The sequence below is a fragment of the Harmonia axyridis genome, chromosome 1 (assembly GCF_914767665.1).
Source record: "Harmonia axyridis chromosome 1, icHarAxyr1.1, whole genome shotgun sequence".
NCBI classification, from domain to species: Eukaryota; Metazoa; Arthropoda; class Insecta; order Coleoptera; family Coccinellidae; genus Harmonia; species Harmonia axyridis.
Genome location: NC_059501.1, coordinates 70,986,551 through 71,012,519, shown reverse-complemented (window position 1 = coordinate 71,012,519; position 25,969 = coordinate 70,986,551). Strand labels below are relative to the sequence as shown.

General features: G+C 33.3%; 3 protein-coding genes across 3 annotated transcripts; 1 reads left to right on the top strand and 2 right to left on the bottom strand.

Moving 5' to 3' along the window:
• Positions 1-17,768: 17,768 nt before the first annotated feature.
• LOC123671142 (cilia- and flagella-associated protein 20) lies at positions 17,769-18,759 on the bottom strand. Its single transcript, XM_045604837.1, has 3 exons — positions 18,412-18,759; positions 18,083-18,315; positions 17,769-17,965 (listed from the first exon to the last, which is right to left on the bottom strand). The coding sequence occupies exons 1-3, from the start codon at positions 18,685-18,687 to the stop codon at positions 17,878-17,880; spliced, it is 597 nt and encodes a 198-aa protein (XP_045460793.1). The 5' UTR covers positions 18,688-18,759; the 3' UTR covers positions 17,769-17,877.
• Positions 18,760-19,045: 286 nt separating this feature from the next.
• On the top strand, positions 19,046-21,407 carry LOC123671141 (saccharopine dehydrogenase-like oxidoreductase). Its single transcript, XM_045604836.1, has 2 exons — positions 19,046-19,939; positions 20,052-21,407. The coding sequence occupies exons 1-2, from the start codon at positions 19,198-19,200 to the stop codon at positions 20,609-20,611; spliced, it is 1,302 nt and encodes a 433-aa protein (XP_045460792.1). The 5' UTR covers positions 19,046-19,197; the 3' UTR covers positions 20,612-21,407.
• A 1,279-nt stretch (positions 21,408-22,686) lies between these two features.
• Positions 22,687-24,485, bottom strand: LOC123671140 (saccharopine dehydrogenase-like oxidoreductase). The gene has a single exon (XM_045604835.1). The coding sequence runs from the start codon at positions 24,331-24,333 to the stop codon at positions 23,038-23,040; it is 1,296 nt and encodes a 431-aa protein (XP_045460791.1). The 5' UTR covers positions 24,334-24,485; the 3' UTR covers positions 22,687-23,037.
• Between the last annotated feature and the right edge of the window lie 1,484 nt (positions 24,486-25,969).

The following is a 25,969-nucleotide window of genomic DNA, read 5'->3' as shown; positions in this document are numbered from 1 at the left end:
GCATGGACAATATTTTTTTATACACCGATTCACGAGACGTAATTCGCGAAACATCACGAGGGCGCAGTTCGAATGGTGTTTCTCTAATTCTGTGGTTATTCCGTTCATTCTTCCACATCTTGTAGAACAAAATCGTGCGAGAATATATCAGAAACGCACAGTTTTCATGATTATATTTTATTATTCTATGTTGGCACTCCGAACTTTCCGCTACGGCTTTATCTGTCAATTCATCAAATTGCCTTAAAGAAATCAGTTCTGCCAACCAACATTTTTCAATGCAAAAATCACTAAATTATATTTATGGAAATATTTCATTAATTTCAATGAAAATGCAATGAATTAGAGAAAATAATGTATAATAGGTACTCGTACAGAAGGCTCATTCTACCACTCGTTCATTCCAAAACTCGCCACTTCGTGGCTCGTTTTTGAATTTTGAACTCGTGGAAGAATATCAATGCCTTCTGCACTTGTATTATAAATAACTATTTGCGAACTACGTCGAGTGAAGAGGTTCTTCTTATTGAAATATATTGTCTATGCTCGAGTGGAATTCGTTACGATTATAAAACGAATAATTTCAATAGCTATAACCAAAGTACTGCATTTTGGTAATTCAATGACATTTATATAATAAATATGTATTATAATAAATAAAAAGACAACCCTAATTTATACAGCCATACTAACAACAGAAATCATCAGTTTAATATTCCCTCACTGAATAATACGCCTTCTCACATGAATGATTTTTCAATTTATTCCTGATGCTTTTATGACCGCAGTCATTTCTCACAGATTGGGAGAGAATTGAAGAGTCTCATCCCAGCAAAAATAGGACAATTTTCATAAAGTTCAGTATTATGTTTCGGTGTCCTAAATAATGCACCATATTTTGTTTGGTATGAATGAGAATCAGATATTTTCAATTCAAAGCTTGAAATTGGTATTTCACATTTAATGCAAAATAAAAATCTTGTTGCGTCGTTCGGGCAATGGCAAACTCAATAAAAAATAAAATAAACTCTGAGGACAAACAGAAAATTTACCGGAAAACCACCAACAATATCAGATGAAAGAAAAGCACAATATGTTCACACGATGTACACAGTCGTTCACCTCCGAGTGAATACTACACAGCTGTAATTTTCGGGTTTATCTGTAATGCGTTACTGAATAAACTCTATTCTATTCTATAACTAAACATATTGAGACAATTTTCACGGAAATTGAATAATAATGTATATCAATATAGCGCCTCGATGAACTAAGTGTAGAAATGAGGCATTTTAAGTTTTTTTTTGAGTCACATATTCTCACCTAAGAAATATTATTTTGTTAATTTTATATGTTTTGTGAATATCTAAAGTTGTTTCTCAATCAACAAAAATTGTTTTATTCACATTTTTGAGGATGTTATAACTCGTTAAACAGTAAGGTGTCTCAGTTGCCCCAACCTTCCCTAAATGACTTGATTACAAGTATACAAAGGACACAAAATGAATTAAACCTCGAAATAAATGATAAATAGGTGTCCCATCAAGGAAAGAAGTCGAAAAACCCAATATTTTTAAAACGGGTGAAATTTTTGAAAGACCGAAAATGGGATGATTTTCCATGAATCTGCTGCTAAAAAATTGCGTTTGAAAAATATAGGGTGCCCCATTTAAGGAACAACAACTTTCCTATATATTATATTGTCTTAAAGGATGATCAATTTCTATGATATATGAGTATATTAATTGAAAGAATGTTTTAGAATATTTTGAATTTCTCGATCGGAAACCAAAATATAATGAAATATCAGTTAGGAAAATAACTATTCTTTGATATATTTTTCTGGCAAAAATATGAGTAATATAATTTTTGCTGAATGTTTATAAAAGACAAAATTTACGTAATAACCTTAGAAAATGTCAAATTTCATTATCAATAAAACGACAAAGAATGTTTTCGACACAATAAAATAAGAAAACATGCACAAGCAAATAATTATATAGTTTCCATAGAAGACAACAAATTAGCATTCTGTTGTCAATTAATTGAATGCAAAAAAATCCTCCTGGGTTTACAACTTCTGATATCACTAAACATATACGCTTTGAGCAGTTGATCTTCTGAACTGATTCTGAATTCAGTAATATTATAATTTCACCTTTGCATCATCTCTTGATCCTCAAAATAATGAAAAAAAAAGCCTTGGTGTATTTTCAACGTTAATGGAATTCAATACCTTCGGACTGCCTCCAATCTTTATGCGCCAAAGAATCCGATCGACATAATTTTTTTGATCACTGGGCAGCCGAAATGACGCAAACCGTTTTATTCAAAAAAATAACAAACATTCAACCGGTTCTTAAGATTCAGATTGTTCTAGAAAGAGGGCATCGGTTTATGTTAGAAGATATACTCCAAGGACGTATCGATTAATTTTCTTCATAGGAAATGCTATAATGTTTTGATTGAGAAATAGAAATCTCCAAGACGTTATAAATATTTTATTTCATTGAAATTTAATTCAAAAAATTATAGTAAATTAAAAAATATATGTACACTGCAATTCAAATAATTCGACACATAAAGAAAAAATATGTATAAAATATCAATAAAAAAAATGTAAGTAATATCCAGCGGTGGGATTGGATATAAAAATTTCATTAATTCCGAAAATATAACTACTATGACTTTACTGTAAAAGATATTGTATTCACTAAATCACATGTTCTCAATTTATGATGTTTGAGCCAAGAATAGTCTCAAATATTCGACTCACTGATGACGCAGTGGTGGATCTTGGTACTATTTAAGGGGGGTAATAGAGATGGAAATTCTAATATGACAAAAGTAAAATATGGATATATTTCTATTAGACATACGTAATAATAAAAACAAATAAAATAGATTGGTAACTCATTAAGATGAGATAAAGAAATATTTCCGGTCGATGATATCTGCCCAACATGAAAATAATTTTTTTTTATTTTCAATTATTATATCGATAATAAATTAAATGAACAACATTCTGCATATGCAAAAATCAAATTAACACACGTTTTTGAAAGGTGCGTATAAAGTAAAAATAATAAAAGTACACAAAAAAAAATAAATCAACATAACATTACAAAAATAGTGACAAGTAAAGAAAATTCAGCATATCACAGTCAGAAAACTTTATAGTGATCGAATTAAAGAAATGAACTGGGATAAAATGCGTTTAATATACTTGGTATTCACTGGTATTAGTTCAATTTTGTTAAGGATGCTTCTATACTAAGACCCAAATGATCTTAGTATAGATGCATCCTTGGTTGAAAACAGATTCGGCTCTGAAACAGTTTCTGTTTGTTTCAGACCAAAGCGTGTTCTTATTGCCCTTTTTTGTTTTAGTAAAACCTTTTCGATGCAAGTAACTATTGTGTCCTCATATAATGATTCCATATAACATCTGACAGTGGAATGCCGAAAAATATGTTAGTTTTGCAGTTTCCACACTTGGAATCTCTTTTATTCTTCTCATAAATATCGCCGTCCACATAATTTATCAACATAATTGTTTCACACGAAGTATTTAAAAGATGTATTAATTGGCTTTTCATAGTAAAATTAAATTTTGAGTTTTTTCGGTGTTTATGAGCTAATCAAGAGCGTAAAACCATTTTTTGGCATCTTCTAGAGAGTTGATGTCTTGTTTCCAAGGATGTTTTTGGATATGTTAAGACCTGTTTCATCATCTTCATAGATGCAGATTTTGTCAGCTTCTACGTTCATATTTTAATCTTCGTGAAGAGAATAAGATAGGTCCCAATATAGAACCTTGTGGTACTCCGGTCTCGGCGATAACCTTAGCATGGAATGACGTAGAAATTTGAATATGTATGTATTCCTTTGTGCTTCATGTTTAGGAAATGTTATTATTCATTATTATCTCTATCATACTATTATTTGGATATGATTAATTACATTCCGTTCTCAAACATTAACTGCGACGATGAAAAAAGTATTTGCCTTGTTTTTAGACGACAAAAACCCATTTAATCGGGAATAGAACAAAACGAACGACGTTTTGGTTATTGAGAACTAATAGTATAGATGAAAAGTTCCCTGCTGCGAATATTCTAAAAAACTGGGTTTCTTTTTAATAGGTTTTTCTCAGAATCAATTCGGCAGATTAAATCCTTCGGTGTGATTAATTATTATTCGATTTTTCGCATCTTTAACTTCGCTTTTTCTCTCATTGAATCCGGTTGATTGATTATCAATCTCGGTATATTTTTCTTCAGCTTTTTCATGCTCAACTATTCAACTGATTTTCGGTTTAGTATTGGGATCAGTTGGCTTAGTTTCGTTTAGTGGTGACAATTTTTTCAAATCAAATTCAAATCTGAATTTGCAGATTTGAACCTGCAAATTCAATCTGAGCTTATCATAATTCCCACTCTGTATTTTTAAAAAACTGTTGGAAGTATAGGAAGTACACAATCATATTATTCTACACTGCAGTGACGGCTCGTCAGGGTCGGCAGGGTCGGCCGGGCCGACCCAAAAATTATCGGGAAATAGAAAATAATTATAGATATTCAATTCATTCAAACTCAATCGGAGTTATCGGTTTCGATATCCAAATTCCCTAGGTAATGAATATTTCCACTCAGAACAGGAAAATATAACTTATACCGGCCAATATTTTCTTTCGGACCCACCTAATATTCGATTTCCAAAGCATCCAGCGTTGTTATTCCCTTTCATAAATTGTAACAAACCACAATCGTAAATGGTTACTTTTCGTAACATCACCCCAAACAAGTTATTCCAGAATTGTACGTAACACTGTAACATTAGGTCTGAAATGTCACTGAAAGCATCTCATCACGTTAGGTCGGCCAATGGCGGAACCAGCGCTACCGAGAGCGCTACGTAAAGGAAAAGATACTACGACATCCGCCCAGAATACGACCACTCAGTAGAACGGCACAACAACTCGATGTTAGGTCGCTTCCCAATCCACAGGGTCGGCCGGCCGGTTATCCTATTGCAGAGCGTCAAGCAGCAACTTTTCACAGTTTATTTCAAATATTTGATAATTAAATGAATGGTTAATTATGAGACATTATGTCTTAATCAGAAAAGAATATAGAAAGAATATTCGATAAGAGAGAAGAATTAATTGAAGTTTTTGATCATATCAGCGACAATTTGGATGAATGGGATGATATTACAATACGTGAAGCTACCGGTCTGAAGAAAATGTTGAATGATTTCGAATTTTTATTCATTCTCCACTCTTTTAATTTGATTTTTACATACACAGATCCCGTTTTCTCTATAATCCAGCATAAGTTATCAGATATAACTTATTGCAACGCCAGAATCACTTCTTTATTATCGACTCTGAAAAAATTTCGCACAGAAGATGAGTATTTCATTCGCTTATATTCAGAAGTAGAAAAACTCCCAGAAGTAATGCCACCGAGTGCTAGACGTCGAAAACGTAAAATAGATTCCGAAATTCAGCTCACGGATAATTCCTCAATGAAACGGCTTTATTGTGAAATTCTGGATTTAATTATAACTCAAATTGAAATAAGGTTTAAAGACATTTCATCACTTCATTTTTTGGAACTAATGAATTTTAATAAATTTGATATATACGTTCGTAATTTTCCGGAAATACCTTTCAAATCTTTGATCGATAATTACAAAAACTTTTTCGATAAGGATAAACTCAAACGTGAATTACAAATTTTGTACTCGGACAATGCTATCTTCGGCAATTCAAATACGCTGAATGGTATTACGGAATTCATTTTCTCAAATAATATTGTTTCCGATGTTCCTGAATTATATAAGTTATTTTGTATGATTTTGTCCCTTCCACCAACATCCGCGTCAGTAGAAAGAAGTTTTTCAGCGCTCAAAAGAATAAAATCTTTCAGTAGGAACACGATGTCTCAAGACCGTTTAAATAACCTGGCACTGATATCAATCGAAAGAGGTTTAGTTAAAGAACAAGCCAGAGGAAACATTTTTTTCGAGAAAATAATTGATGACTTCGCGACAAAGAAAGATCGTCGAATTGATTTGATCTATAAAAATGAATAAAGGGTACGCAAGCTCATACATTTTTGACCAGAATACATGCGGTCATTTCCACAATATTTTTTGTGGTCTTTATAAGATTTTTTTATATTTTAATTTTATACTTTTATTTATATGTATTCATGAGAGGTTTTCTCTATGTTTATTCAAATATATATTTTATGTTGATAATTGAACAAAAAACCAACGCGTCGTCAAATAGTACCTCTTGGGTGACGTGGAAATCTATTTGTTTATATATAGATATATATATTTTTTTTATATATATATTTTATATATATATATATATATAATATATATATATATAAAAAAAAAAAAAAATGTGTGGCCGACCCACATCTCGAGGGCACGAGCCGTCACTGCTACACTGAAAATTTCATCAATATTGATCAAGCCATACCAAAGTTATGAATAAAATAAAAATCGGTCGAATCGCACAAATCACCCTGTAGACTCTCAATAAAGGCCCCCCAACCATAAACCAAACATTGCTTCGAAACCTAATGACAAAAAAAAAATAACACCGACCTTTGTGTCAGGGTCGGGACATATTTAGTGACGTGTTATGAGGATGTCAATCTTTTTTATACTGTCAAATTACCTATTGTCATTTTATAGATGGATATTATAATTTAGGCCACAACCGTCAATTGTAATGAATTCTGAAGAATTTGCTTGTTCAGAAGACCCCAAAGAACCTGAACAACGTAAAAAACCAGTCAAGAGCGGAGAATCATTCAAACAATTCAAGCTTCCAAAAATTGGAGAGAAACAAAAAGAAATCTTGAACTGCTATCGAGGTACTGCTTTGAAATATAGTTTGGCAGCAAGTATTTTGTTAATTTATGTTACTGATTGGAAAGCGGTGTTACGATTCGTCCCATATATAAATGGACCTTATAAAGACCCATAATGGAATACCATTATTTCATAAAAACTGTCCAATGTAAGAAATCTTTGACACATCTATTGCTTATCATGTGATAATTACTACAAAGTTTGTTTATAATATGTTCTTTGTGAATATAAACTTTTATTAGTTACATATTCCTATATAATAGTTGTTAGAATTCGATAGATCTATTCTGTTAAATATGTATATTGCTGAAGTCTTCATGGCCGAATTTTCTGACAGAATTGGAAAATTTCGGGCTTTATACTCGTGATTAAGTTACTTCAGACGCTTCAGTTGAGAGAAATCCATCATCGATTCGAGTAACAATTTAAGACCTAGAAAGCTCTGAAGAATGAAGATGCCTGCCGTTGTAGTAGCCGAAACGTCAGATTAGACCACGGCTTAAAAGACAGGAATTTTCCGATTCTGCTTAATCTCTAAATAACATGATTCAGATACGCAGCTATACAGTGTGTCTCATTCAAAAGTATCCACCCTCAATAACTCAACAAAGAATCAGAATTTGTGAAAACATTCAGACAGGTCGATTTTTTATGACAGAAGGACATGATCTGGGATACAAAGATTGTTTCTACTAGCAACCCCCTGAAGAGGGTTGCAATTCCTTTAGGAATTTGAATAGGGAAAGTGGGTAGTTTTGTCACACAAATGTATGCATGGGTTCAAATTTGTACGAATCTGCAGTTTGTGTTCTATAAAGTGAATATTCACAAAGTGTTTTTTAGTGAATTATGGTACCGATAAAACTAAATGCAACAGAGAAGAGAGAAGGAGATGATTGAAAAATGCTGTCGTTTTTGAATAGCTATAAGAGTGGGAGAGAGGGGGGGGCTTTGGTTGGTTTGGTTAATTCGTTTTCAAAGATTCAGTGTGAAAGTGTGAAAAACTCCACACTTTTGTATGAAAACTGAATAATACAAAATGTATTTCAAGTGTGATTATTTTTTATGGATTCAAATTTGAATCCGATAGATGATTTAGGATAAATGGAATGCAATAAACAATAAACGAGCTCAACTGAATTCTAATGAATAAATGATAAAATATATGAATTGAATTCAAGCTTCAGATCCTTCTGCTGAGTTTTAACTACATAGAATAATAAAAATATAGTTTATTCTGTGAACTAGGTACAGGTATAAACAGTCGAACATTTCTTTGATACGATCAAATTTTAAATTCGAATAGATGTTACAGATATTCACGATGCAAAGATGTTTAAAATTATTATATCTGATGAAGAAAATCATTAGTGAAATACGTTCAAATAAAAAAAAATTATTCAAATCGTTCTTCCAGAAAACTAGATTTCCCAGAAAAAGTAGATAATGCAGCCCTCCATTATTTGCCGCCCCTTTAGAATGGGCCCTGCAATTTCAGGTTCCTAGCGCAGTTTCAATTTTAAAAGAAGCTAAAAAATTCGTTCATTTCGTTTAGGATTATTCAGTAAAACAATCGGATGTTGCGGATGAACCATTATTTAATTCGAATGCTCCCACTTCCAACACTAGATAATTCGATATAAAAATGAAGAATATTATAAAATAATGGAATGTGGTATGAAATAATAAAACTGCCTATATTTCTTGAGAAGGATTAGATAGAAGTGATGAATTGGAATTGTTTTCTTATATTTTGCATTCCATTCTGTGGAATCAACATTCTGATTAGAGAATTGAGAGGAAAATAATCGAGTACCCTAAGTGGCAATAAAATTCGACAACGCTAAGCCAACGTCGACAAGCCTGATGAGTGCATGTGTTTTTTTGAGCGTCAATAACTCGTAAACAGCACAATGAGGGGATCACGCTAAATCTGGATATTTCTGAGCATAATGTACAATGCGGCACCATTGATGGTTTTTGATGTTAATTAAATTTGTCGGTATTCCTTTCTGTTGTTGCTAACTGAATCAAATCTCATTTAGTACTTTGAATTTCGACACATGTAATTTTTGTTGATCAAGCTTGAAATGCCGCCCTTGAATTTTGCCGCCCTAGGCGACCGCCTACCCTGCCTTCCCCTAGCAACGGCCCTGCGTTCACTGGCTCTTAGACTGTTAGGTATCTTCTGTAATTTTATATAATTGCGATCAACAAAGAATTTTCCACAAAATTTCATACTCCAAAATGAAATTCTTCATCTTGATCGAATATGCAGTTTTGGAATTAACAAGAGCACAGCATTTCGAACGGCCATATTTACATAATCCCCAATCTGATTTTGCCCATTAACGAGCTTAACTGCGGCATTTCGTTAGTGTAAAGTTATCCACTCTTGGCAAAAGTTTCTGACGTGTAGACGAGATTGGGATACATTGAACTGTATGTTTATAATTGAAATATCCGAGGAAAAGTTGAAAGCCTCACTGAGAATTATCCTGAATTGAGGCAACGTTGTTGAGTAGGTGGAAAGCACAAGAGAACTGATTTGTGTATGATATGTTATTAATAAAAGGCACAATGTACTGACAAAGTATATAGCTTATAAGCACGAAAAAGATAGTACGTTACCATTTTACCTGAACAAGAGAGAATGCCTCACAGGGCCAACGACTATGTCCAGAAGGAAGACTGAAAAGTTGACAGATTTTTTTTCTTCTATGTACCTTGACAAACGTTTCAAGTTATTATCATCAGTGTGATAAACATAGATAGAGGCAGCATATGTCATTTTCAGTAATTAAATTTTGTCCCCAACAAATTTGACAAGAAGCGCGCGGAAATGAAAATATTGTGATAGGATATTTCACTCAATTCGAGAGTTTCTTCACAAAGAACGCACTTCTTATGTCCCATACTGAATCAACTTTTCATATTAACTGAAAATATATTGAAATAAATACCTAAATATATCCTAAATTCCGAAAACAAACAACGTGAAACAATCAATGACACCAGGAGAGCAAAATTTGCCAAACCTTGTATCTCGGCAGGTAAATACAGAAAATATGTAATAAATATTCGACTTATTATTCATAACGAAATAATAAAATTGTGGATTTGAAAATATATCACAATCCGACAACGTAATCTAACCATGTTGGGGACTTGTAAAAATTGCGTACCTATACTCCTTCTATCCATATTTATTACAATCTATGGTGTATTTCAATCTCGACAATACAAACATCAGAAACAGTGGCCAGGAAAGTATGAATAACTTCAAGTTTTTAGGAAATTATCCTGTTCACGCAAGGACATAATCAAATTTTAGAACGAATTCGTCTTCAATGACTACAAATTCATCTTTTAAAACCATACCTGCCTCAAAATTCGAAAAATACTCACGTGACGGAATAATAGAGCTCTGTTCGGATAACGAGTTTTCAAAAAAGAAGAAAATTGATATACACATGAGAAGCATATGATCAGTTCACATAACCGTTTTGAGGATAATTTCCACGGAATTCCAGCTTAGCTTTCAATCAGTAATAATACACATATTATGCGGAATCGAATACTTATTGACGCTAAGAAGGAAATAATTGTATATCTTATGTCTAATAACAACATCTGACGATGAACTCATTGAAAAAATATAGATATCTAGTTTACTTGGAACTTCCAGATATCCCGTTAAATCACCCTAGATATTTCAACGTGCATGAACTTAAGTTGACGATAAATCATATAAAAAGACCTGTACAGGATATGAAACTAGTTATCAAATATTTACTTTTCACCAAGTTTTGCTATATTCCTTCAGATAGCATAGTTTGGCACCTCTATCTTTTATACAGAGACCTGCAACTCAGGCGGGGTACTCCATATCTTTATTTTGAAAAAAAGACATCTAATTTTATTTAACATTACATTATGCTTATTGCAAACTACGTAATAAGAATGTTTTCGGCCACACAGGGAGTTCAGTTTTTCCTGGGCGGATCCCATTCCTTTTATCAATCAAAAAACCACTTTTTCGGTTTTTACATGAAAAATGAAGGATATATCATACCTGCCCTCACAAAATTGAAAGATTTTACTTTTTTAAAGGTGGTGTAACTTCCCCTCAGTCAACTCTAGTTACGCCATTGATCACTGATATTCCTAGTGGATATTTATTTTTCAATGCTTTTTTTTAATTTTCGCACATAGCTTGAAATTGTTATTTAATATTAACACCAAAAATATCAACAACATCCGTTCTGAGATAACGAAAATATCGTTCGATATTCTTCCGGAATTTTCTATGATTCTGGTTAAGTTCTGAACATAAAGTTTTGGACGAAGCTTGAAATGGTTTTTCTATATAAATTGGCAACATATATTCTCGAATGAATAATCACAAAAATATTGTGTATTTCCTTTCCGATATTCTTCTATTCTATGATTCGATGTGATCAACTTAAAATTTGTACGATGTAGTTTGAAATTGGTATTTCATAACAACACCCAGAATCTCAAAGTCGTCAGTTCTGTGGTTTATAGAAATATTGAGTAATTTTCTTTAAATATTCGTTTTGAATTTTCTAATTTGACCTATTTACAAGTTTGTTTATTTACAGATGGCACATCTACCTTCAGAAGCACAGAACTCCAAGGGTGTCACATGAATGAACGAGCGCTCTCAACTCAATTTTTTCTGCAGAAAATCATGGGGATATTCCGGCCATGCTTGCACGTCGACGGACAAACCGAATATTCACGGTTCCAAGGTCACGCTCACTATTTGGTGGGACCAGCTCGGCGTAGTGTATAATGAGTTGTTAAACCCGACTGAAACAATCACAGGCGATCGTTATCGAACGCAATTAATGCGTTTGAGCCGGGCATTGAAAGACAAACGGCCGCAATACAACGAGAGACATGATAAAGTGATTTCACAGCATGACAATACTCGACCCCATGTTGCGAAAGTGGTCAAGACATACTTGGAAACGTTGAAATGGGAAGTCCTTCCCCCACCCGCCGTATTCTCCAGACGTTCTTGCCTCGGACTACCACTTGTTTCGATCAATGACACACGGCACTTCAAAAGATAATCATTTTTTTCAAAGCGGGATTCGTACACTGCTCGAACGATGGAAAAAGTAGTGGCCAGCGATGGACAATATTTTGAATCATGAGTGTATAACCAGTTTTTTACAATGAAGCCTCGAATATCGGAAAAAAATGGCGGGAGCCAAGTTGTACGCCTATGTAGTATTATTACTATTATTTATGTTCAATATTATACCGGGTGATTTTTGCAATAAGAAACAGGGGTTTTCATTTGAACTTTGAAAATTGACTCCTTAACCCTTAAGGGGAAATTGAACTAAAAGATTCTGGTATAAGTACACTACCCCCTCAAAACCATCAATCTTTCATTAGAAACTTTTTCCCTAAAGAAGTTTCCTTCTCGAGAAATTTAACTAATTCAACTAAAAAAAATTACACGTTATGTATTAGGTACGTATGAACCTAATAAAAAGTGTTTTGAATGTGCATTGAGGTCAACTCCACCCAGATTTTCAAAATGTCAGAGTTCCGATCCGATCATCGTTATAAATAAATTAATTGTCTAAGGATCCTTTTTGTTTGTGTAGGTAATTGATGAAAAGAATATAATGAGCTAATCCATTAGGTAGTTCAATTTCCTTCATAACTGTAATTGTTCAACCAGAACCTTAAACATTAAGAATTAACTTTATATTGACGTTGTGTTATCAAATTCATTGTGATTCATCCTTATCTACTCAATAATTTAAAGCAATATGACACATGTTTTTCACTATTGGATGATGACTGATGAGAATCCATTAATTGGAAATTGATCTTTTATGTAAGGATACAATGTTGACATGTCAGGTATAAAATATTCAAATGACCAGGATCCGGAAAATAATAAACAAAACTTTTTCAGTTTTTTTCCTACGTCCAAACCGTGTATAAATTTAATATTATATGTTTCCCATCTTATAGTACAAGATATTTAATTTTTCTTCCCAGGATGATTCATAACATGGATTTTTTTTGTTCAACGATCGTTTGTAAGTGTATATTATGATGTCAGATGTCATAGTCATACACTGGTGAAAAAATACCTTCGAATTAAATTATGGATATATTTGTTTAAGCTAGTCATTTATTTGACTGTTTATACTCTTATATCTTCACTAATTTTTAAGTGGTGAAGTAATCGATGGAGAAGGATGATAAAAAAAGGAAATGTATAATTTACAGGATTGAATGTAGGTACCTACTCAATATACATTGATAACATATAAATCATTCCATGGAAAATCTCTAAAAAATTGAATAAGCATTAATTATAGACAACATATACAGGGTGTTCCTGAATTGGAGGTACAAATGAAAATTCCTTGGATAATTTTAAGAATAAAATGTCCTTTAAACATGGACCCGAAAATGCTTTGTTTTCGAGACACAAGGTGTTTCTTGTAGTTCTACTTTTTTGTGATGATTATACGAGTTGATCGAATCTTCATGAATCATTGCTACAGATCGGGAAAAAAAGCATCACAACTAATAAATAATTTATTAATCACAACTTACTAATTGGATTTTTCCCGAGAGAACTATTACGATACGATACGACATAACTATAAAAAACCAAAAATTTCAGTATGAGAAAAAGTTTCTTTTTATATTTTTCTAAACTATGAGTGGTCGACCAAAAAAACAGTTCTTGAGTAAAAAAGTGGGCACAAAGATGTCACCCATAAACGTATCAAATAATGAGATAATAAGTTAATGATATCACCCTGTAGATTTGCAACCGAAATTGGCATATCACGTGATGTAGTCTCTAAACTGGAATAACTATGCAATATTTCAGTTGAATATCTTGTGGTTTGCAGATGCTATGAGAAAACATTCGAAAAAAATCAGACTTTAACACCCTGTATCCGAGCGGGGTCCCGGGGTGGGGGTCAAGGGGGGTCATGACCCCTCCCCCCCCCAATGGAACCACCTAACACTTAATATGCGTTTCAAGCAGACAATGTACGAAATGGTCCCATCAAAAAACTTGAAGCCCATAACGGGGAACCCCTCCCCAAAAACGTGTGCAGGCCAATGACTTTTTCTTCTTGAAATGACCCGGGGAATCTCTCATTTTTATTTTTCCTCTTATTTATGAACACCCTGTACAGGATGTCCTTAAGAAAAAGAGTTGTAATTTCTGGTTTTAACAATAATTAACAACGAAAACTTTATTTTCTCATTCCCCTCCATGTTAGTGGGCTTCCACAACAAAGCAGCATGCGTGCTGCCAGGAAGCACGGAGCGTGCTACTTATTTTAAAACCCATACAAATATATGCAAGGTTTCACACCGGCGTAGCGCCGCAAAAAAGCAACGTGGCAACATGCGACGTGCGATTTGAATATAAAACGGGTCCTATAATTTGCTACTTTGCCACGTCTTATTACCAATCTGCGTTTACCAAAGCGGAGGTCTGATGATAAATGAAGTCACACTATGCAACTTTGGTATGAAAATAAATTAGAGGGTCGCAGTTGGTACTTTGGTGTGAAAACCCAGCAAGTTTCATTTTTAATTTTTGTGAGTAGGTACCTACTTGATGAGTGAACATCTAGGTGAAAATGGTTTTCCATTTTCGAAGAACATGTGAAATTTATTTGTACTAGGTAATACTCAAACAGAAAAAGTGCGAGAGCAGTTGCAAGAATTTTCAACCAGAATCATCCTTACAATTTTTTTCCACATCTTACTCGTTTCATCTTTAGTCGAAAAATCCAGGAAGACTGGTTCAGTTCACAAAACAGCATCCAGAAATAGTATTCAATGATGAAGCTACTGAATTTGCGCTGTTTTGGGCCATGTTGCAATTGCATTTGTCTCCTATCACCCAAACCATAGGAAAATTATCAGAAACTTATGAAGTCAAAATATCATTCAGGTGTTCAGCATTTCTCACAAATGCAATTACCCAACCATTTTTATAAAATACTCCATGTACAAGAGTTGAATGATGATGATGTTTACAGACGGCTAAAATAATTTGGTAAAAAAATCTCAGATCTCATGAATAAAGACCCAAAGCTTTTGTGTAACATTTGTTTTTCGGATAAATATAATGCAGTTCTTAAATGGGCACGTAAACCGTCACAATCCTCGATATTGAAGCGTGAAGTTCATCTGAATGTGCTCCAAAATCCTCAATGGGTCCTGCCTCCTCTATAGGAAAGGCAGAAATTAATTTTTTGCAGTCAATCCGTACTCACCAAGTCTTACTCTACCTCTGGTAAAAGTATATACAGTTATTCCTGGGACACCCTGTATACATATAGGAATGGAACGATTACTAACATATATTTCTATATAGGTTTATAATAGTTCCGACGATGTTTGTACAATTATAAAATTTAGATTAAACTCATTCTAAACGTCATTCTTTTTCTCGCTAACTGCTATAAATCTATCTATTTATTACCTGAATAGTAATTAACATTGCTGTTCGGTAATAATAGCTCTATGAATTGTCTTCGACACTTTCCCCTCCAAATATTTTACCTTCTATATGTCCGCTTCATTTCTGAAAAATGGCTGAATATATCCTTCGATAACCCTTGAGAATTTTCATCGCTGATGCCTCTCCAAAGCAATTCAATTCATCACATTGTCGTTATCAGCTTTTTTGTAGGATAGAATAGCGACTTGCTCTCTTTTTATATGGAGATGTACCGATTTACCCATTTAGTGCAGTTCGGCTCAGATGCCGCCACCTACCTTTAAGAAGTCAGCGCTCTACACCCATTGGACAGGTTCCGCTGATTTGAAGTAATTGTCAGTTGTTGCGACCAATCAGAGCTACTCTACTCCAGTCATATGTGGCGCCAAATATTTTGTGGTGCATTAATGAATCTCATATTAATAAAATATACATAGATATGCCCTGTCCTGTCTTCATAATAAAACCTTATGAGGCTTGAGAAAGTAATTTAAGATCAGCATACTTTTGCTAGTTAACTATTGAGTGCTTTAAATAAAGACTTTCTTTGTTATTTAATGGTTGATTGAGTAGGAGTCCGGAGATATCCGAAGATGTCGAAACGATGCGGTTGCTATGGTTAGATTTTGAAGTGTAGTAAACCAAAAGAGATGAAAATGGCATTTGTTTGTATTTTATCCCTTTGCTCAATGAACGAATGCTCATCACATTTTTTTACTCATAATCATATTTTATTTCACTTCAAAATCTCGGTTTGTGGTCAAGGGCATATTGGGATTTTTTTTATATTCTTTAGTTTTGGTTACGCTATCCATATGACATTTCGAATGAGTCTTTTTCATATGAATGCAAAATTTCATTTCAATCGAATAGGCATTGAATTATTTGAATGGCCATATTTGCGGGAACCCTAACCGCTTGCCCATCAATAAACTAAACCGTGACATTCGAGAATCTAAACCAAGCGCTCAAAAATATTGGCATATTTTTTCTTTTAGGTATCCTAAAGTTTTCGCGAAATAAGTAATTCCAATGTGAATCCTCGATTTTTGGCTGTCATAACTAATGGATTCTGTTCGATAAAGTGGTATTACTAACTATTATAGCAAATAAATGCCATTGGTTTCCACAAAAACCCTTGACAGATTTCTTAGCTCATAATAGTATATTCTACAAATTCCAAAACATAAACTGTTAGAATTTCATGGGTTGTTGAAGTTCTCTTTGCTAAATGATTCCAAAGATTTATTTTTGAGAATAATAATTCAAACTGTCCACCTTACTATGACTTTTGATCGACTGCTTGTATTCTTCAGTTCAGTTGGAAGTTCTCAAACTTGTTTCCAACCTGATTTGTTGTGAATTCAGATATGCATGTCCCTATCCAACAATTTCATCATTTAGTCATACAAAATTCCATTAGAAATGAAGAATTAGACAGATTTAGTGTTAAATAATTTTATTTTTTGTAAAACACACTTGATATGTTAATCTCAGCACCACACTGTGCTTACAGAATTCTAATATGTCTGCTTATTCACAAAGTATTGTCCAAGGCTATTTATTCGGGAACATAGTTTGCTGATGTTTTCTGAGCCTATCCCTATTCCATTTCTGGGCAAAATTGTCCTTTCAATGCATCCCCTTTTTCGACTTTTTCCAGTATAATTCCCAGTTTCCATTGTAGATTGAAAATGAAATTATATACAAAGAGGGTATGTGTTCTTTCTGGTATGGTTAGTTTTAAAGATATTTCTGAATCTTTGAAACTATAGAATGAACATGGTTATCAGTATTTCTGAAGGAAGTATCTTTTAAAAGTACACTCTCGAAATCTTGTTTGCAGCATCCAATATATTTTACAAATTATCCTAAAAAGAACAATGTATCCCATTGAACGCATAACAAACCTAAATCAATGTATAAAAAAAAAATTTCCTAATGAAGAATCAGTGTTATTTGCATCAAAATATCATATTGTTTTTGATTAGAGAATATTATGGGATCAATATAAAAGTTGTTGCCTGATGAGGAATTTTTGAAAATACATACAGTGCAAGTGATACAAAAGTTCTTAGAACAACTATGATTTATGGTATTTATGGTAATGGTGTACTATTTAACACTTTAAAATAAAAGTGAATTAAAAGTAAGTTATTTGATAACTTATAGTAAAATGAATCACAAAATTACAACAAATGGAAACTAATATATTAGAATCCATAAATATGCACGTAAAGAAAATTGAAACTTTGAATGCTATTTCTTTACCAAAATTGTGACTAAGTGAAACTATATAAAAAACAGTTTGCTTATACAATGAAAAAACTGATAAAGCACTTCACTTTTAATCCACATAATACAATACAAAACATTCTCGAATCATCTTAAACAAAAAAACTCATTATCACAAAAATATCTGACGATGTGTATTTATTTCCTCAGTGCTGCGCAGCTACTTGCTTAGTTTTGCTCTGTATTGGAAGGAAGAGTTTGAACTCAGCTGGTAGTTCATCTTCACTGTATAACCTTAAAGAGAATAACAATTAGTTTGGCTGTGGAAAATCTTGTTATCTTTATCAATATTGAGAACGATGATTAACATTGTTTGAAATTATTAGAAGATGCCACTTATAAATATCTTACCTATCAGAAAAGTAAACCCTCCTTATTCTACAGCTAGCATGAACCTGCACTCGTAATGTTTCTACATATGTTGTACCATAAGCACGTCTTGTGAAGTCTGCTACATTGAATTGAATTTGATTCCACCCATCGTCTAATCTCATAGGCATCGTACATATGAAAGGTTTCACCCTAGTTGTTGACTGATAGTTACTAGCTCTGAACCTCCGTCTCACATTCTTATCATCCAGAATCTTATGAAACATAAATATTTAATATATGAAGATCAATACATCTAATCAACCAATTATTCTGTTTGATCAATAAACATTAACGACATGCTTTCTCACCTGCACTTCGAACGTGAAATACTTCTTCAAATTTTTAACAATCATAACCAGATATGGCAGTTTGATTCCTAAGGTCTTTTTTGGACAGGCAGGACAAGTTATATACGTTGTGCTCACGTTACAACCGACTATTTCCAAGACAAGCGATTGGATTTCTTCGTCGGTTATTCTTTTGATATGTCCATTTTTTACCTTTTTGTCCCATATTTGAAGAGGTTTGCTACCTATGCTATACAAAATAGACAAAAAACCACTTTGGAAAGTGTTTTTAAACATGATTCTGACAACAACCAATTTTTCTGTTTACATGTTATCTTAAACTCAAATATGACATATTCAGGCGTGGAGTGACAATATTCTTTTAAGCTGCCATCTATTGAACAAAACTATCAGTAGAAAGAGAAATCTTCTTTCGGAAGAACATAAATAAATCACAAACTCCTCGAATAAAGCATAATTGAATGAGGTTGTAGCTAAATCTCATTTAAATACTACGTAACACTCATTCTGTACATTGTACAGTTATATAACACATGACATTCTTTTTTTTTTTGGAAATATGAATTAAGACTACTAAGAGGAACCTGTAACTTATATTTCAGTAATCTGAGAGTTTTCTGACAGGTGTCAATGGTGTCATGAATTGCTCACGTAAATATCTATCTATAAACGTTCCGCAATAATCCAAAGTTTATAGTACATTACCCTTGAAATTTTATCTTCAAATACTACGTGTAACCGGTAACCGCTAAGTGATAAAGCAATAATTACCTTCTTAAGTATTCTATGATGGCAGAAAAATTGGATATTATACTATTTGGTGTAACAGGATTCACTGGAAAACACGCTTTAAAGTATGTACACAAATTTTCTTCTGCTAGAGGTCGGCATTTGACCTGGGGCGTTGCTGGAAGAAATGAGTCTAGAATACGCGCAATATTAACTGATTTGGAGAAAGAAACTGAAGATGCAAGTATTGCTAAGGTCCCTATTATCCTTGCGGATCTCTCAGATCCTCAAACGATTCAAAATATGGCCTCAAGGGCTAGACTTATTATCAACTGTTGCGGCCCTTACAGATTTATGGGAGAAACTGTTGTTAAAGCTTGTGTAGAAGCTGGTACTCACCACGTTGATGTTAGTGGAGAGCCAATGTTTATGGAAAAAATGCAGCTCGAGTATAATGAGAAGGCTAAAGAAAAGGGTATTTACATTGTCAGTGCTTGTGGTCTTGATAGTATCCCTTGCGATTTGGGCTTGATCTTTCTACAGAAGAAATTTGAAGGCACCTTAAACTCTGTTGAAACGTTCCTGAAAACTGGTACTGAGGATCCATCACTGACGGGGCCTGCTATAAATTATGGTACATGGGAATCAGCAGTTTATGGAGTGGCAACAGCGGACCAGTTGAGACCTCTAAGGAGTAAATTATTTTCTAAAAAGTTGCCCAAGCTAGAACCTCGTCTAGCAACCAACAAATTACCATTCAAAGCTCCCATTGATGATGAGTGGGCAGTTGTTTTTCCAGGTAATTATGAATTGTTTTCAAGAAATTCTCGCAAAAATTGCTTTTTCCAACGAGAATTGAAATATTGATATTGTTACAGAATTAAAAAGTTATAATTTTCTGTTTCTTTCAGGTTCTGATCGATCCGTAATGATAAGAACTCAGCGCTATTTATATGAAGAAAAGAAACAGCGTCCCGTGCAGGTTCAAACTTATTTCCTGGTAGCTACTTTTTGGCAGTTGATGATATTAGGAGTGTTTGGAATAATATTCGCTCTCCTTTCGAAATTTCAATTTGGCAGAAACTTGTTACTGAAGTACCCAAGTTTATTTTCTGGCGGTGCATTTGACACCAAAGAACCATCAGAAGAAGTAATTGAGAAATCTTGGTTCAAAATATCTTTGGTTGGAAAGGGCTGGAAAGAAAAATTGGCAGGACCTGAAGATCAATATAAAAATCCTCCAAACAAGGGTATTCTTGCAGAAGTTAGAGGAAAGAACCCTGGTTATGGATCAACCTGTATCTGTTTGGTTTTGGCTGGAATTGTTATACTCACTGAACCCTCTAATCTTCCAAAAGCTGGTGGTGTGTATTCTCCAGGGGCCACCTTCTCTGAAACATCACTCATTGAACAACTCGATGAGAATGGAGTTACCTTCAAAGTTATTAAAGAATATGATATCAATGAGTAGAATTGTTATCATGATTTCACCTTATCAGTTGCAATATTTGTTTTTATTTTAGTAGGTGTTAGAGATATTTTCAGTTTGTTAATATTTATTTTAAAAGTTTGGTGTTTATCTCTCAAAACAAGTTTTTAGGAAAAAACAAATTCATCACACTTCTAAAGGCATAATGGCTTAGCTTTTGTCTTGCTTATGCTTTTGTCTGTTCTTATGTACCAATTGAAATATTGTAGATGACCATCTTTCTATTTTATAATGGTAAAATTAGATATTGTTTGTTATTCTATCTGAAAACTATAGAATATTTGACTTTGTTTTTTCTGTGAACTTTTATTATTATTTGTTTGGTTGTAATTTTGTATTTGGTTTTCTTATTTGATATCATTTAAACTTCATTTATCTTGAAAGCTTTATGCATTCAGTATTTAAATGTTTCCTTATGGATGGGCTGAAGTTTCTATTTGTTAAAAGTCTGAAAAGGAGAATTGTACTGAATATGATTTTGATATCCTGATTGTTAGTGAATGTATTGAAGATTACAGACAATTCCAAGCTGAATAACAATGATTGTGTGCTCATCAAACTATCTAGATTTAACTTCGCAACCAGGACATCAAAATTAATGTTACTAATGTGAAATGAAAAGTACTTATTTTTATACTCGTTGATGAAAATTTTTTCAAAATATAGTCTTTGTATTTATTATATATACCTGAAACATGGATTACTATTTAACCAGTATATATTTTTATTGCATTTAATATTTTTAACCGTAATCTTTTGAATATATGTTTATTGGGAACATAGGATATTATTCTGGTTTATTATCCCCCTCCAAGAAATCACTGCAATCATTAGATGGATATTTATTCTCAAAATTGCTATAAATAACAAAATGAAAACAGATCGCAATAAGGGAAAAAAATCAACTTAATAACCCAACAAAAGAAGATGTTTTACCTATAAAAAACATTCTAAATTTTATTTTTACAATTCATTTCAAATTCTGATATCGAATATGGTTCACAATCAATTTAAAATTGAAGATACAGTTTTCTTGAACAAAGTAAAATCAGAAATATCTCTTATTCTTCTACGAAGATAATTATAGATCTCAAAGCTATCTATTTTTACGAAAAAATAACAACATTCTGATTACATATAAACCTATTGTGGTCATTTTATTGAATTTTTGTTTTAAATATTCCTACATGATGATCTATATGCCATCTGATTCATTGATCTTATAGCCCAGTTTCTGTGCTTTAAACACTCGTCTAGCCTGAGGACTACCTCGCCAAAAAATTATTCCATACGAGAGCAAAGACTGGAAGTTCGAAAAGTAAATAGCTTTCAAACAATCCATATCAACTTATATTATTATGAGGGAGGCACACAGTGTATTTCCCAATTCAGATGTTTGTCAATTGTAACTCCTAATAATTTAATCTGTGGGCTAACATGAATTATTAGCTTTAAAATTCAAAACCTTTTTCTTTCAAAGAGTAAAGTAGTATTCTGGATATATCGCGTGATATATTGGTCAAAAATAAACGTCTGAAGATGCTAAGCAGACAAGTTCTTCTCCCTCGAATCAGAAGTGTGCGGGTACTATCGTTTTTCTAGATTTTCATGTGGATGAAGATGGAAATTCGAAGGTTTCCGTTTCCTTGTCACATATGATATGCGTATATCTATAGGCATTGCAAAAAGAATGAGATTACAATATTTATACAATACTATAGGTATTTGGTGACTGATAAATTTTTGAGAGGAAAATTATATATCACTCTTAGAATTTGTGAGAGTAGCAGAGTGTTGACTATGACTAGCCAATAAAATTTTTCAAGTTTGAAGAATGCAAAATTATTGCCATATCAGTAAAATTGCTCAGAGCAATAAAATAAATAGAGGTACAATGACCCTCTATTTGTTGTGAAGTAAATTATATTATGTCTTTGTTTTATGATTTGTGGCATTGGATAAACGGGGTCCAGAGACCGCTTCACCGTTTTCTGCCGCCCCGGCAAAAATACAAGTCGGAAACCTTTCAGGTTTGGGATTTTGCAAAATGCATTGTATCTTTATTATTAATCATTTTATTATTTCTTTCGAATTTTGGAAAATATGGCAGGGTAGATTCTAGTGAAAAAATTTTGAACATCAATCAATAGGCTTTTTTCATTTCACTTTTGATCATGGAAAAACCATAACAATACCTACCCACCTTAAAAGCAGGTAGGTTTTACAAAAGTAGTATGTACTTAAGTAGTACCTATGTATAAAAGCTCACAAAATATTATCTAAATTTTACATTATCTATAATTTTTTTCATTAACATTATTCACCTCGTCTTGAGAATTTCACTTGAAAAACTTTCAACTTGAATTGATCACTATAATTTGTAACAAAAAAAAACCAATAGGAATATACTAAGAGGTAATGGCAAATTCGTTGAGGACATTAAAAGATAATCCATGATCGTCAAGATCCTTTACAATAGTGGTGTCTCTAAAAGCTATGCCTGGAGTGTAGACACCTGGTTTACCAGGTAGTTTGTTAGACTGTGTTGACAATAAAAATCCGGATAAAATCAAACAGAGGGCAGAAACTCTATATCCCGGGTTGTTTCCCTTAATTTGAAGTATCATACCATGGTTCGGCATTTCATTGAGTTTCTCATGAGGTCCAATAATTTTATTTTTCCATCCTTTGGCTACGAAGGTTAGTCTGAAGTAAGAATTCTCACACATTTCTGCGGAAGGTTCTCTGCTACCAAAAACTCCAGCACTGAAAAATGCTGGGTACCTCAACAGAATTTTCCTTCCTAATTTGAAAGGGAGGCAAATGGAGATCATGAGGCCATAAATTACAAAGAATATCAAATAATAAAGTGCCTTTAACATGAGGTAGGTTTGTATTTGGACTGGGCGATGGTTCTTCTCCTCATACAAATACTGTTGCGTTCTCATCATCACTGACCTATCTGAACCAGTTAAAAGAATTGACCAGCCATCTTCAACGTGAGGTTTGAATGGAAAGTATTTAGTATCAAGAGCTGGTTTCAATTTGGGCATATGTTTATTGAATATTTTTGCTTGCAAAGCTTTAAGTTCGTGTTTGTTCACCAAAAGATCGATGGTAGAGTTCCAAGTGGAAACATTGTAACTTGGTCCAGTTAAGGTTGGATTATGGTAGTCCAATTTCAAATAGGTCTCAACTGAGTTTACTGTTCCTTTGAATTTGTGCTGTAAGTGCTTCAAGCCAAGGTCGTAGATTACACAGTCAAAACCACAAGCACAAACCACGTATATTCCAGCTTTCTTGGCATCTTCATGATATTCAACTTGGATTTTGTCGATGAAGTTCTCTTCAGCACTCACATCAACGTAGTGAGTTCTAGATTGTATGCAGGCTTTCTGCACGACAACCTCGCCCATTTGTCTTAAAGGTCCACAGGCTTGTATTAAGACTTTACATCTTGAAGTCATTTGATTTATGGACTGCTCATCGCTCATATCAGCGAGGATGATTGGTATTTTCGCCACAGATTGGTCTTTAGTTTCATCCTCGAGTTTTTCCAAGACTTTTTTGATTTTGTATTCGCTTCTTCCGGCAACTCCCCATGTTAAGTTCTTCTCTTTACATAAACGATATAGATAACGGACACCATATCGTCCAACTAGACCGGTAACACCAAACAAAATCAAATCTAATTTTTCACTCATTTTTGATACACAGAGATGAGTTGAAGAGTGACAGTTATAAACTGAAGTGAAAAATGGTTCGAAATTTTTTATATTCTTTATGTAAGACCCTTATTAGGTCGAGAGTCCCTTGAACCCGATAACAAGATTCGTATACTATAACTATATGCGATTCAAACTATCAATTAAAATGCATTCTCCTATCAATAATAACAATTGATATCAAAGAAAAAAATCGAAATGATGCAGGACCTCGTTGAACTGTGTGGTAGCTTGCAGTGGTGTACCCAGACCCTTGGAAGGGGAGATACTTAGAAACGAACCAAAAATTATTATTCGTTTCCGATGTCATTTGAATTAATACACACTTCTTGAGATTGATTCTCACCTGTCGAAGAGTGTTATATTCAATGCAAAAAAAATTGAAGGTTCGCCTGCATCAATTTTCCTTTTTTAAAGAATTTTTCTGAATTATGCTGACCCATAATTTTGATCATTTTCGAGATCATGCAACACACATTAAGAGTTAAACATGGAATATAATGGAAAAATTTCACGTCATTCACCCCAAAGTAATCAACAGAATATACTAAATTTACTGACCTATCTTTGTGAGTGAAATGTTAACGCAGTTAGTAATGGAATCCAAAGTGCCGACAAATGGATAATTAGTTATAATATGGTATTATTTATTTGCTTTAGGGTCCTAAAGAATTAGAGAAATGACTTCTAGATTGTATGCAGGAGGACCTTACACATTTGTCTTAAGGTCCACATGATTGTTAGATTTTGAATTTATTTGCTTTATGGACTTCTTCTTAGTGTGCCTTCACCGTCAATGGAGGTTGGATATCATATTCCTCTCTGTTTTCGGCGGTTCTTATAATTTGTTCGAAATTTAGTCCAGTCCACTGTCGTATATTTCTCAACCATGACAGTTTCTTTCTTCTCAGTCCGCGCTTTATGGATTACTCATCGCTGATTTCAGCGACTATAATTGGTATTATAATGCCACAGATTTTTCTGTTTCTTCAAGCCTTTTTCGATTTTGCATGAGATTCTTTCCGCAACTTTCCATGTGAAGTTTTTTGCATATTGCATACAAATGCGGACACCATATCGACCAACAACACCAGAGTAGCCAGTTTTGGCGCCTTAGGTAAAACATTTTTTGGCGCCCCCATATTGAACACATTGTAAAAAAACAATTGCTTTTTTTGTTTCATTATATTTTTTTGGGAATGAATTTTATTGTTTTCATATTATTTAGAATCAATAACCATCAAATGCTCCAAAAGGAAGGATAGCGTGAAATTCCGAACACTACGGTAAAAAAATCAACATTGAATTGAAAGATATTCTTTTCGAAGATCTGCTTATTGCACAAGGCTTCAATCAATTACCTGCTAAAATGCAGAAAAGTTCTTGCAGTGACTGTGTATTTTGCACTAATTTAAACTCATTGTGAACCTTTATGTGAAAAATTAATTCTTGGGTCAATAAATTCACATCTGGTATCTTTCAAAAAAACCTAAATAGATTGTTGTAAATATCAAGTATTATTATTTATGAGAAATTTATTGTGGACTGTAATTTCAGCTCTCGTTTTCAAAGAGAAAAAATATGTTTTGCTTGTAGGTATGATATTATCGATTTT

Bases quoted from the DNA above. Each gene is read 5' to 3' on its own strand.
- LOC123671141 (XM_045604836.1), top strand. From the start codon at position 19,198: ATGATGGCAGAAAAATTGGATATTATACTATTTGGTGTAACAGGATTC. The intron at 19,940-20,051 runs GTAATTATGAAT...TGTTTCTTTCAG, and splicing joins GTGGGCAGTTGTTTTTCCAG to GTTCTGATCGATCCGTAATG.
- LOC123671140 (XM_045604835.1), bottom strand. From the start codon at position 24,333: ATGAGTGAAAAATTAGATTTGATTTTGTTTGGTGTTACCGGTCTAGTT.
- LOC123671142 (XM_045604837.1), bottom strand. From the start codon at position 18,687: ATGTTTAAAAACACTTTCCAAAGTGGTTTTTTGTCTATTTTGTATAGC. The intron at 18,316-18,411 runs GTGAGAAAGCAT...ATGTTTCATAAG, and splicing joins ATTTCACGTTCGAAGTGCAG to ATTCTGGATGATAAGAATGT. The intron at 17,966-18,082 runs GTAAGATATTTA...ATTCTCTTTAAG, and splicing joins AGGGTTTACTTTTCTGATAG to GTTATACAGTGAAGATGAAC.